Source organism: Miscanthus floridulus, chromosome 6, assembly GCF_019320115.1.
Source record: "Miscanthus floridulus cultivar M001 chromosome 6, ASM1932011v1, whole genome shotgun sequence".
Classification (NCBI taxonomy): domain Eukaryota; kingdom Viridiplantae; phylum Streptophyta; class Magnoliopsida; order Poales; family Poaceae; genus Miscanthus; species Miscanthus floridulus.
In genome coordinates, this window is record NC_089585.1 from 21,404,616 (window position 1) to 21,416,849 (window position 12,234).

A 12,234-nucleotide genomic window follows, 5' to 3' on the forward strand; every position below is an offset into this window, starting at 1 on the left:
ATCCCCATGTGTTATAGTAACCCAACTATCGTAAATATATATTGACATTATGGTAAATTAGTATATAAAATTATAGTAAATGGAGGTGGCTACAGAATAACTTATTTTGTAGCCGGCTACCGAATAGCCTCTCCCTATATATATATATATATATATATATATATATATATATATATATATATATATATATATATATATATACCCATCCATCATGATGAGTTCATAACAAGGTACTATTCTGGTCTTTGGCTACATCCTCCTCTTCCAATCCAAGACCTAAACTAAACAAAACAAAGCATACCCCGCCTGAAGGCCGAGGGCTAGTTCAGCTGGCTTATCGTATCGTACGCTTCTGCCACGCAAGAATGACTCGCTTTTTTGCATTGGTTCCCTGCCCAGATGGTCGCTAGCATAGCACATCAGTACATTATTCTGTACGCGATACCTAACTTACGCCGCGTCATATATCAATTATCACTATAATACTGTTGCATGCACAACTAGCCCAATTAAGCTGGCCTGCACTACACGGCGGCCGGCTTCTGCAATCAGCTGGAAAAAAAAAGAACTCAGTTCCCTTCGCTTCAAGCCTTCTCTAATCACTCCACTAGTGCGTACGGAGTACAACTACAAGACCCCACGCAAGAGTTCATTCGTCACCGATCGATCCATCGATCTGATTTGATCACTCCGCGAATCCCAGCGGTTGGAATTCCCGAGGAGGTGAAAGGCGTCCAATCGCAGCCCTTGGATCTTGCGCCTGTATTTTCCGGCATTCTGTGGGCGGGTTTCTCCATTGGCCCGCCGTCGCCGCCGATGGGAAGAGATGAGAGCAGAGAGGAGAAAGCCTGGCAGTACGGTTCTGGGCTCGTGCTCGTGCTGGGTGTCAAATGCAGCGAACCCTGTCGCGGATTTGATGTTTCGAGCTGGCGCGGACGGACCAAGCGCAAAGCGACGCCGATCCGGTGTGCTTGAAAGCAAAGGAATGGCATCGGAAGAAAAGAGATTATTTGATCATCTGCACAAACACCGTGTTACATGAATAAAAAATACGTACCCAGTACACAGAGGTTCCTCACTGTTCGGAGTCTGGAAAAGGGAAAGAAAAAAAAACGAGATGATATTATAAGATTTAACTTGTGTAATTGCATTCTCATTTTGCCTTTGCAAGTCTTAGTCCACTTTAAAATACAATAATCTACTTTAAAACTCAAAAGTAGGCTACTGGAAAACCAACAATATCACAAGCAAGCATGCGTTGGTGTGTTTTGTAATGTTTGCAAACTTGCATTAGGAAGGTCATGTGACGTTTTTTTTGGGAACATAAGCATGTGACAGTTCACATACTCAATTCTCTCTTGCGTAAGACCCGTATGCAAAATGACAATAACTATTGAGCTGTTAATAGAACGGGCATGTAGCTAGCGGGTCTCGTGGTTACCCATCCATTAGCAATTGATCCGTGGACCGATTCTTAGTGTTTCACCCGGGCTTGCCCAAATTATGATTTTTGTTGGCTCCCATGCATGATGCCACAATAATTAGTTCATGCGTGTTTGTCGTCAACGAAACCTTCATTCGTTCTACTATTCTCAACAGACATATGGTTTCTTTCTAGCTATGTATAGTTGTAGGCCTAGATGTATGCGTAGAGGTGCGTGTGGGGTGTGTTCATATATGAGGCGTGAGTTTGTATTGAACAAATATTATAGTTGTACCCCGTCAGAAGGCGATAAAAGAGGTTGGAGATGCCACGTTAGCCAAAGTTAGTTCAAGGTGAACATAACTTGGTGGCAATTGCCACAAAGAAGGGTCGACATAATGAGTATCGAAGATTCTAATGGTATGTTTGTAATTACGAGATGGCATGTGTCCCATTCGTGTATACTGTGTCACTTGTTTTATTAAGCAACTTAGGAGAATTATTGAATTTAATCAATGAGCCATTACCCGATAAAACTAATGTGTCGCTTAAATTTTGAACTATAGATCAAGATCTTCTACTGTCTCACCTCATATTTCCCTGCATCTCAAGAGCATGGATCTTGTTAGTCTTAATTTAAAGACAGGAGAATGCAAATGAGATAGATAGAAGTTTTTGAACAATGATTTGAGGCCTAATCACTAAACTCCCACCACGATGTTGTACAATCTCAATGTAATACTACTATTACGATATTGCCCATGAGACATACTCCCTCTACCCGCAAAAAGATGTAATTTCCACTTTTCGAGGACTCAAACAATATAAAATTTGATCAAAGTTATATAAAGTACACTAACATTTATAATACAAAATAAGTATTATTAAATTAATTATGAAATACATTATTTTAGTAAACCTAATAGTTGGAGGCACAATTATTAATACTATTCACTTTAGACTTGTTAAAAAGTTAAGCTAGTTTGATATGAACAAAACTTATAGCTTTGTAGATAGGAGTATATAACATGGTGGCAATTGGCATCACTCGATAGTCGAGGGCTTATATAAAACTTTCACTAGTCGAGGGTCATTATCTGGTGGATTAGTCTAATAAAGCATGACGAGGAACTCGGCAGGTTAGCTGGCGCTGGCCATGGCGTCGACAGAAAAGCGAGGAGAAGAAAAAACCGAGCAATTTTATGTAGATGCAAGGAGCAGCCGCCGCCGCGACAGGGGTAACCAGCGATATTTCCTGGCGCGGGCCCCACTACGCCCTCGTCCTTCCCCTTCCTCTTTGCTTTCCCCCTCATATATTCCCCTTTCCCCAAAATCTAAATAAAATCCCCACCCAAAAACCCACGAAGGAGACAAGCGCAGCCAGAGCAGCAAGCCACCCTTCCCTCCTCGCCCGCCCGCTTCCCTCATGGAGACGATGCCGTCGGCGACGGCCGCCGGCGTGGGGGGCCCCGGCCCTGGGCCCGGGTACCCCGAGTCCACGGAGTCTTCTCCACGCAGCCGTGGTGGGGATTCGTGGGACGAGCCCTTCCCGTCCTCCGCGGCGGCGGCGGCGGCGGCTGCCGGCGGCGGGGGCCGGCTCCGCCTGATGTGCAGCTTCGGGGGCCGGATCGTCCCGCGCCCGACCGACAAGTCGCTCTGCTACCTGGGCGGGGAGACCCGGATCGTGGCCGTGGACCGGCACGCGTCGCTCGCCGACGTCCACGCGCGCCTCTCGCGGTCGCTGCTGGGCGGCCAGCCCTTCACGCTCAAGTATCAGCTGCCCAACGAGGACCTCGACTCCCTCATCTCCGTCTCTACGGACGAGGACCTCGACAACCTCGTCGATGAGTACGACCGCATCGCTGCGACCTCCTCCGGCGGGGGATCCTCGCGCACCTCCCGGATCCGCCTCTTCCTCTTCCCCGCCAAGCCCGAGTCCTCGTCCTCGCTCGGCTCCCTGCTCGACGACTCTTCGAAGTCCGAGAACTGGTTCGTCGACGCCCTCAACAGCGCCATCTCCGGCTCCCTCGACGGCATCCCGAGGGGGATCTCCACCGATTCAGCTTCCGTCAACTGTCTTCTCGGCCTCGAGGACGACTCCTCCGTGCACTCCCGCAGCGGCGTGACCAACTCGGCTCCCACGGAGGACCAGCGCGGCAGCCAGCCGAAGCTCCCGGCCGGTGCCACCGCCGTCGCTGCCGCCGTCGGTGCAGGGAGGCACCCGCACGACGTCCAATCCGTGCCAGACTCGCCGATGCTGGACAAGAACTCCTCGTTCGGGTCTACCTCCTCGGCCCCGTCGCTATCGAATCTTCCGCCTATACGCGTGCGGCCGGAGGACCGCCCGTCGGACGCCCGCATCATGCAACCTACCGCCGTGGAGGATCACTTCGCGCAGATGGGGATCTCCGAGCAGCAGCTGCCGCCATACATACAACCTCAACAGCAGGTGCCGATCCCTGCCATGACCGGCATGTCGCCCTCTGAGGCGTCCGGCCGAGTGTTCTCTGACGATGATAAGTCCGATCACGGTGGCGGAGGTCGGAAACCACAACCTCTCAAGCAGGAGGTTCCGCCGGTTGTTGATCCCACCAACAGGTAAGCTGACATGACCAACTTTATAAAACGTATACATAATGTTAGACCTTGATTATCCACTAGTACATGAGCGACTGCTTTCCTTGTATGAGTTAGGAGGATGAAACCTTATACGGACCATATGTTTGATCACTTGTTTCAGAGCCGTCTACTATAATGATAGATCTCCTCCGGCCGACTTGAAACGAGACATGCCAGTGGGAACGGAAGCTGCCAGCTACCGCCTCCCTGTATCAGCTCCGGACGCTGCCGCTGCTGCCGCCGCAACACAGGTCCCACCTGGATATGTCCTTACCCAGATGCATGCGCCTCAGCCACCGCAGCAACATCCACCACCACAGCAGCAACAGCAACCACAACAACCAGCTCCTCAGCAGATTGTTGCTGCTGGAAATCAGCATTTCATCCACAACCCTGCCACTGGCACCTTCATTCCAATCCAGTCCTATTACCACCATCCTGTTCCTCAGCAAGCACCCCAGACTGTGCCGAGGCCGCAACAGGCACCTATATTCGACCCAAATACGGGGATGTATTACCTTCCTATGCAGCAGAATGCACATCAGCCATATAGCATGCCTCCTGGTGCACAAGTTGACACAACGCCAAAGCCGACCCCTCAGATGGCTGTAAGGCCTGAATTGCAACAACCTGGTGTTTATCGAACAACAGCTGCCGCTACGCCTGCTCCAGCACCTAATGCAGCACCTGGATATACTGGGATGGCATACCACCATGTCATTCAATCGCACCACCACCCCTCACCACAGCCTGTTGCAAACATGGCTGGCAACTTTGGATATGAGTATGCTGATCCTACGCGCCCACAAGTATACTACTCACAAGCAGCTGCACCTCCAACATTGCCACCTCAGTATCAGCCATTTGTCTCTCCTGATGCTGGACAGGCAGAAAAACATTAACAACCGTGCCTCAGATCGAGGATTGGTGAATTCCGGTATGTTTCAAATTCTACAGGCGTAGTTATCCATCTGTTATCATTATTATTGCTACTGCATCTTACATGAGTCTGAGGCGAAGAGTGGAAGGTGCCGCTATTAGGCACTGTGCATTTGGGCATTTGGGATCAAAACAAGTATGCATCCAAGGATGGGTTCAAAATAAGATTTTAATTCGATGGTTCTTGTGTTGGTGAGACAGAGAAGGGTGACCATGTTGGATTAGATTGGGGGGAGTCAAGTGTTGGATCCCTTTTCCAATTGTTTTTTTTTTCTTCTTCTTATTTTGAATAAAATATATAGTGTCCAAAAGAACCTGGTGAAAGTGAAAACGAAGAACTCATCATTTGTGTAGCCCTCTGTATATTTGATCTCATGGATGTCATTCAGGTTGTGGTGCAGATAAGTGTGTTATTAGCTTGCTTGTAGAAACCTTATTCGAGTTAAATATATACATCGGTCCGGTTTTGTACTTTTGATATTGATGTTGATATGTTTCTTTTGGTTTAATACATTGACTTGTTTTTTCTTGCTACTTGGTCGCTCTGGTTCCGTGTACCTCTCAATTTTCTTCTAAGCACACAGACAATCTCGCTTTGAACTTTAGCAGAGCCCTTCTCTGAATCTGATGCTATATGTCGTTTTCATGGGGTGTTTAGTTCCAGAGCAAACCAGCAAGAACGTTTATGTTTATAAAACCATCCTGTTGTATCTTTCTTTACTTGATAGTGCCCGCGCCAAGTATAGATTCAAACCCACAAATTTGGGTTTTATTTTTCTGGATATTTGGGATTATCGTTTCACAAATTATATTATCTGAAGTGGAGCGGAGGTCCTGTAATATAGTATATTCTAGCATTCATTGCATTAAATATTTTTCATTTATCAGTCAATCACTGTTAATCACGTTGATGATAGGGTCTGATTAGGAAATATAATGAGGATACATACGTCTTTTATATTCTCTTAATTTATCTTAAAATTTCTAGAATACACTATATTATGGGACAGAGTGAGTAGATTGACAAACTCAATCAAATGGGCCATATATCTGAATCTCGTTTGGAGGGAGTGCTCCAAAAGGATCTCTCATCAGCACTACGAATTCAATCAGGGCCTTGCATGTTTTTGATCAGACCTTCGTGAAATCGCTCGTTGATACTTTAAACCATGGCAAGGAGCCCTGAGAAGGGAGGCCACTGGCAGCGGCGGATCTAGGAAATATTTCAGGCGGCTGAATAACAATATTTCAGGAGGGCTAGACAACACTGCTGCTCGATCTTAAGTCTCAGTCCTTCTACACTATAGAATTTTGCCTAAAATTTCATAGGTGCTCCACATGAGGTTCCACCGCTCCGGTATGGGTAGAGGGGCTCGAGTCTCCCCCGCCCCCACCGTTGGATCCCGCCTCTGGCCACTGGGGTAGGTGCGGTGGTCCTCTTCTCAAGATCCTTTGTTATGCGGTGCTAATGATGTGATCTGCCACTGGCTGGCTGGGATCTTATTCCTCGCCGAGCGACATCCAATCCAGCGCCGCTTTACCATCCCCGAGAGAGGAGGGAGATTTCCCCATTAGCCGATCGCTTCGGCCAACGAAGAAGTGGCACTTTCTTTAGGCATGGCGCCAACGCCAAGCTAATCGATCCATCTCATGATCGCTCTCCTCGGCCGTCGCTTTACGGCTGTGCACCCCATCCCCACGTACTGTAGGGCGAGCGAGCCTCCATTGCCGCGTGGTTCATAAATAAACAAAGAGATTGCAAGAAGGACGTCATAATGGCCTTTACGGCATCGCGCTAGCACTGCTTTACGCCTTTTTATGGCCAACGCTCGACATGACCTGAGTCATCCGATGGGATGGGATCATATCAGTGCTATGCTGATCGCATGGCGCGCTGTCATTGGTCCAGCTGTACACTGTGATGACTGATGAGTCATGAGTAGTGGTGAATTAGTGATACTGATGCTGATGCCAAACATGGAGGGTTATTACAGTAAACATGGAGAAGATCTGATACTGGATCCGGTGTCGAAAGGCAGGTGTCGGTAGCCGGTGACCCGAGGCCGAGAAGCTAATTCGTCTCGGGATACATACGGCAATCTGTACGCGCACACCACACGGCGGATCGGCGCCGCTGGCACGAGGGACGGCCGGCCGGCCCGTATAATTTGATTCCAGCTGACCCAGCGGCACGTGGGGCCGGCGGGTCCTGAGTCCTGACCGATCAGGTGTGTTGGGGGATCCGCGTGCGCGTGGCACTGCCACATGCCCGCTCCTGGCGACGGCCCGTTCGCCCATGTCGCCGACGACGCCGACCCGCGCGCCGTCCCTCTCCCTCCCTCCCCCCTCGAACGTGGGGGCGCGTGACCGTGCCCCGGCCCGCCTGCGCCTCCGCTCCGCCCGCCCTTGCATCTGCCTCGGGGCACGAGGGTTGTGCTGAATCAGTGACGTGGAAACAGGGGACAGGGCCGAGTTGCAGTCGCAGAGATCGAGTCGGGCGAGGAAGAAACACCAGCACCGCTGGCTGCAGAAAAGCCGAGAGCAGCAGCAGCGCGCCCACCCCCCCCCACGTGGTGACGTTCGTTCGTTTGCCCCCGTCCGTCCGGCTCTGGAGGATGCGCCCGGGCCCTTGATGTTTGATCATGATCAGTTATCGGAACAGGTACATCACCCCAGAGTCCTCCAGCTTCCGGACCATCAGAACGCCGACGTGTCGCCGGATATTAGCGGGTGAGAAAACTACGTGTACTAGGACCAGCAACTGCATTTGCGCACCACAATGGAGACAATCGCAGGTGGCAGGTTGCTCTCCTCTGATCCTCTCCTCCTCGGATCCCTCCACCTCCCCTCGTCGTCTTTACCAGAGGGCAGAGGAGGACGGCAACGAGCCAAGCGTGCCTCCGAAAAGGGCTCGGCGCGTCCGTGGTTTTCCCGTCCAATCCACGCCCCCCTCGCACACCCACCCCATCCCTTTGCTTGCGCGCGCGCGAGAGCGAGCATCATGGCACCGTGCTGCGGCGGACCACGCCACCACGCCGCACGCAGACGCCGTGCAGTGCTGCCGGCTGCCGCGTCCATTGTTTCCCTCTTTTCTGACCGGCTCGGCTGCCTGCATGCCCACCGGCCGCCGCACGCCAAGGCAGGCCAAAACAAAGGCCCAAAAGGCTGGGGTCCCTGGGCAGGCAGGACACGACACGACGTGATGCCGCAGAGCGGGGCCGTACGTGCGTGCTCACCTCGCCGCAGGCGCAATACTGTGTGCTACTCCTCTAGTGTTCTGTAAGAATGTTCGGCTATCGTTATAAATCGACTTATAACCTGACTTATAAACTATGATATAGTATTTTTTTCTCGACAAGCGGCTTTACGATATGCCGAACAGAGCCCCTGGCGGCACACGCATGCTACTACTCGCCCACAGACTCACTGGATGCAATGACGGATGGATGTCTTGTTTAGTGCCCAGATAGACCGGCGGAGATACACCCTGTTTGTTTGGGTTTGTTTGGCTTATAAGCCGTATTTTTTTTAATCAATGAAAAATATTTTTCTCTCACATTAAATCAGATAATAGTACTTTCAGTCATGACTTATTAGCAAAACAAGACCAAACAGGACGATCATTTGCTTAAACTTATACGGAGTATTTGTGTATCAATCAGTCACGCTAGTGGGGGGACCTGAGGGAATCAGGCCCACCCACTACGTGTTACTGTCCTTCAGTCTCGTTTGGGCACACGGTGACGGGTTTCGGCGACCAACCCCTCGTTCCATAGGTTGTGGATATGGTTATCTATCTTAAACCGGCTCGTACGTACTACAATGAAGCAGATAAAGCCATATTCGCTTGGTTGATAAGCTAAAGCTGAAAACTAATTTATTATAAAAGAAAAATATTGTTGGTTGGCTGAAAAAAAATAACTTATAAGTTAAGCCAACAAGCGAAACGAACGAAGCGCTTTAAACAAGTTTCTCCTTGTCCTGACGTGACAAGCAAGCGCGTATGTATTCCGTAGGCCTTAAAAGAAGCAGACGGTCGTCTTCGTCTCGCCTGTGGCCGATGTCACGGAGGGCCGACAGCGACTGAGAAAGAGAGAGGCGGGTCAGGTTCGCGTGGCAATGAGATGAGTTATCCACGCCCTGGGAGCGAGTGAGATCATCCCAAGCCACAGCCACAGCCACTAGCCAGCCAGGGCAACCAGGCATTTCTGCCGGGGCAGGAGAACAAAAGAGAGCAGACAACCATGGCACAGGCACTCAGGCAGGCTTGGTTCCCTGAGGCGCACGGAACGCCTTGCTTTTATGATCCGGCTGGCGTGCGCGGGTCGGCGTCGATGTACTCCCGTGGAGGTGGAGCCCAGTGGGTGTCGGGGTCGGGCCCATACCCATCTGTTGCCGGCCCGGATGACCCTGACCGTCCCGTCCCCTCTCGATCAGTGGAAGAGAAGAGAAGAGAGAGAGAGAGAGAGAACAGAGAACGTCGCGGATCAGGTACTGTCATGGCCTGGCACCGTGAAAAGATTACAGTATCGCGGACAGATCAGGCTGTAGCATGACCAGCGATTAAGCATCAACTTTCAGGGCCATGTTCTGATGAACCTGTCAAGCAGCTTCTAAGTGCAGCTGAATTGAGACCTTAATAAATAACGAATGGCAGGGTAACCATAACCACACTTCTTTTGGACCTTCAGTGGGATGGGACCAGCGACATGCGTTCTTAATCCACTTGTACATGTAGTATAGTTACACCATATGTCATGTTTTGTTATGTAGTCATCAGTCAGTCGTGATCTCCTTGGCTAATCACTTGGTTGCAGCTCCTGTGCCTCTCGGGATCTTCCTGAGAACGCCCGAGTCCATGTCGGCGAAGTGGGTCCGCAGATCGTGCACGCCTCTGGCCACCAGGTGGTCCACCTCGCTCTCGTACCGCTCGTACAGCGCAGGCAGCGTCATCGTGCCCAGCACCACTGCAGGAGGCAGCAAATTAAAAGACATGATGCTGCGAATTTCGCCTTCTGATGAAACCTGTACCACTGAAAAATGGCTCAGTTCAGCAGGTTATTACCGAGGTAGAGGAGCGTCAGGGAGCTGAAGCAGTCCGCGATCACCGACGCCATGTACAGCGAGAGCACCGTCTGTTGGATTCAACGCACGGGCAGATTGAGGATCAGATGCTTATTTTTAGCGCTGTTTGGTAGGAAAAGGAGGAGATGGAATGGGCAGCAGGTTGGTCAATGATTAGTGGCGCACCAGGATGAACATCTTGATGTCCTTGCCGCAAGCGATGTCGTGGAGCTTCTCCACCAACCTGGTCAGCCTGCGGTGCACGTCTTGCACCGCTTGCCTGCTGGCCCTCTCCGACACCAGAGCATCAGGGATTCTGGGAACCGGCCTGCGTGTATCAAAAAAAACATCTCACGACTCTCGTCAGTGCTCCTTTTTCTCGCACCATTCCATTTCAGCCCGTTTTCAGATTTAACGGGCTTAGTCTCGGCCTCACGTCGTGTGGGCTTTCATGCTACTAGTATGAACCTCGATGGGCCGAATACTTGGGCTTTGAAGAATTCCTCTCAAAAGAAAAGAAAAAAATTGGGCTGCGAAGAAAACAAAAAAGTTGGAAGGCTGCTGTGCTTGCTTACAGGTTGAAGAAGGTAGAAGCGTTGGTCCATATGAAGAAGACGAGCATGCCGATCATGGCGACGTAGCAGACCACCGTGAGGAAATGGTACTCCGCCACCTCGAACAGGCCCCACGCCGCCGTCGCCGCGGCGAGGATGGACGCCGACGCCTTCCAGTCCCTCCACAGGATGATGTCCGCGGCTGTGCAGTGTGCACCCACGGATTATTATCAACGAAAACGAAAGGCTTTGATCAGTTGGGCGCATCTGTCGCATGCATCGATCGAGCCCGTATATAACAATAAAGTCCATGCATGGTTTCAGCTCGCAAGAACGAATCACCTCTGCGTCCACCGAGGGCAGCGTGGAGCGTCCTTTCCCTGCCAAAGAGCTTGGGTGCCCTGTAGTGTCCGTTCATTGCTGTTTCCATTTTCGATCGGTTTGATTCTGTGTTCGAGGATGCAGCTCAGGATGCCAAGTTCTTATAGCCGCGGCAGTAATAAGGCTCCAGGTTGGGTGATCCACACGGCGTCCGGTGCCCGGGGAAAGCGAAGCATAGCTTTGCCTCGAGGATTTTCCTTTCGGTGATGATACTTTGTCGTGCGAGTGGCTTTTGGAACTGGGATCCGATCCAATCCTTGCTATCCCGGATTGGGCAGCTTGAATCCTATTTTCTCAGTTTTTCGTTGACACATAATTAAGTAATTTTTGCAGGTGATCGAGCAGGCAAAGCTAGATCTTTCATGACTTTCAACTAGCCATATATTATTCGGAGGTTGTTTACAATATGACCAACTTGATTCTTTTTTGGAGGAACAAGATTACTCGAAATATAGCTTGTACGTACATGTGAACTTGTGAAGAAGATTCCAATACGCCACGGAGTAATTAAACATCTTAAACACTACAAGAAAGGGAGTGACATAACTCAGAAGAAAGAAATGAATCAACTTGACCGAAGGCTCTTTGAGCAAGCAAGTTTGATTGGGCAGCGCGGGGCATAGTTTGTGGTTGTGTTCAAATCAGACTTGCTTGGATGGTGGTATCGCCGATAAGTTGAGGAGATTCAGTGTTTGTCATAAAAGATTTCAGGATAAATGTTGGCCTAGGGGTCTCCCGCACGGGTGAGCCGACCGTTCACTGGCGTTTACACACACACTACGACTAAAGATAGAAGATGGAGGGAGAACAGAGCGCACACATAGTATAAGCACCAGCATTGGCCGGAGCTCTGCAGAGGGGACGGCAAAACTGAACTCACTCTCTTCATTGAGTTGCAATGGGAAGCTATATATACAACTCTACCAATCTAATCATAGTATATAGACATGCCATGCTGCCATTGTGCTACAGTGACTAGATGTGACAGCAGGGCTGACTTTGGCTTATTCTCCTGCTGTGGCTACAGTGCGGCAGGGGAGCCTTTCGGCGCCTGCCCCTGCCGCGACTACAGTGCAGCAGTAGGGGAGCCCTTTCGACGTCTGCCCCTACCGTGCGTTAGAGGGAGAGCAGCAGATTACTTTATAATTCTTCCCCTAATCGTGCTGCTAACCCTAGAACCTCCACCATGCCGATCATCTTCTTCAGCTCCGTGAACCGAAGATGGCCGTGCGGCTTGGTGAGGACGTCCGTGAG

At 50.5% G+C, this 12,234-nt stretch overlaps 2 protein-coding genes across 2 annotated transcripts; one reads left to right on the forward strand and one right to left on the reverse strand.

Annotated features, from left to right (window-relative positions):
* The first annotated feature begins 2,755 nt into the window (after positions 1 to 2,755).
* LOC136461829 (RAF-like serine/threonine-protein kinase PRAF) lies at positions 2,756 to 5,457 on the forward strand. Its single transcript, XM_066461153.1, has 2 exons — positions 2,756 to 4,021; positions 4,164 to 5,457. The coding sequence occupies exons 1-2, from the start codon at positions 2,850 to 2,852 to the stop codon at positions 4,942 to 4,944; spliced, it is 1,953 nt and encodes a 650-aa protein (XP_066317250.1). The 5' UTR covers positions 2,756 to 2,849; the 3' UTR covers positions 4,945 to 5,457.
* A 4,090-nt stretch (positions 5,458 to 9,547) lies between these two features.
* Positions 9,548 to 11,039, reverse strand: LOC136461839 (reticulon-like protein B9). The gene is made up of 5 exons (XM_066461162.1): positions 10,942 to 11,039; positions 10,621 to 10,801; positions 10,232 to 10,373; positions 10,047 to 10,116; positions 9,548 to 9,948 (listed from the first exon to the last, which is right to left on the reverse strand). Exons 1-5 carry the CDS (start codon positions 11,027 to 11,029, stop codon positions 9,785 to 9,787), a joined length of 645 nt encoding a protein of 214 aa, XP_066317259.1. The 5' UTR covers positions 11,030 to 11,039; the 3' UTR covers positions 9,548 to 9,784.
* Positions 11,040 to 12,234: the final 1,195 nt, after the last annotated feature.

Coding starts and splice junctions, on each gene's coding strand:
- LOC136461829 (XM_066461153.1), top strand. CDS start 2,850: ATGGAGACGATGCCGTCGGCGACGGCCGCCGGCGTGGGGGGCCCCGGC. Junction 4,022..4,163: donor GTTGTTGATCCCACCAACAG/GTAAGCTGACAT, acceptor CACTTGTTTCAG/AGCCGTCTACTATAATGATA.
- LOC136461839 (XM_066461162.1), bottom strand. CDS start 11,029: ATGGAAACAGCAATGAACGGACACTACAGGGCACCCAAGCTCTTTGGC. Junction 10,802..10,941: donor TGCCCTCGGTGGACGCAGAG/GTGATTCGTTCT, acceptor CACACTGCACAG/CCGCGGACATCATCCTGTGG. Junction 10,117..10,231: donor ACATCAAGATGTTCATCCTG/GTGCGCCACTAA, acceptor TGAATCCAACAG/ACGGTGCTCTCGCTGTACAT.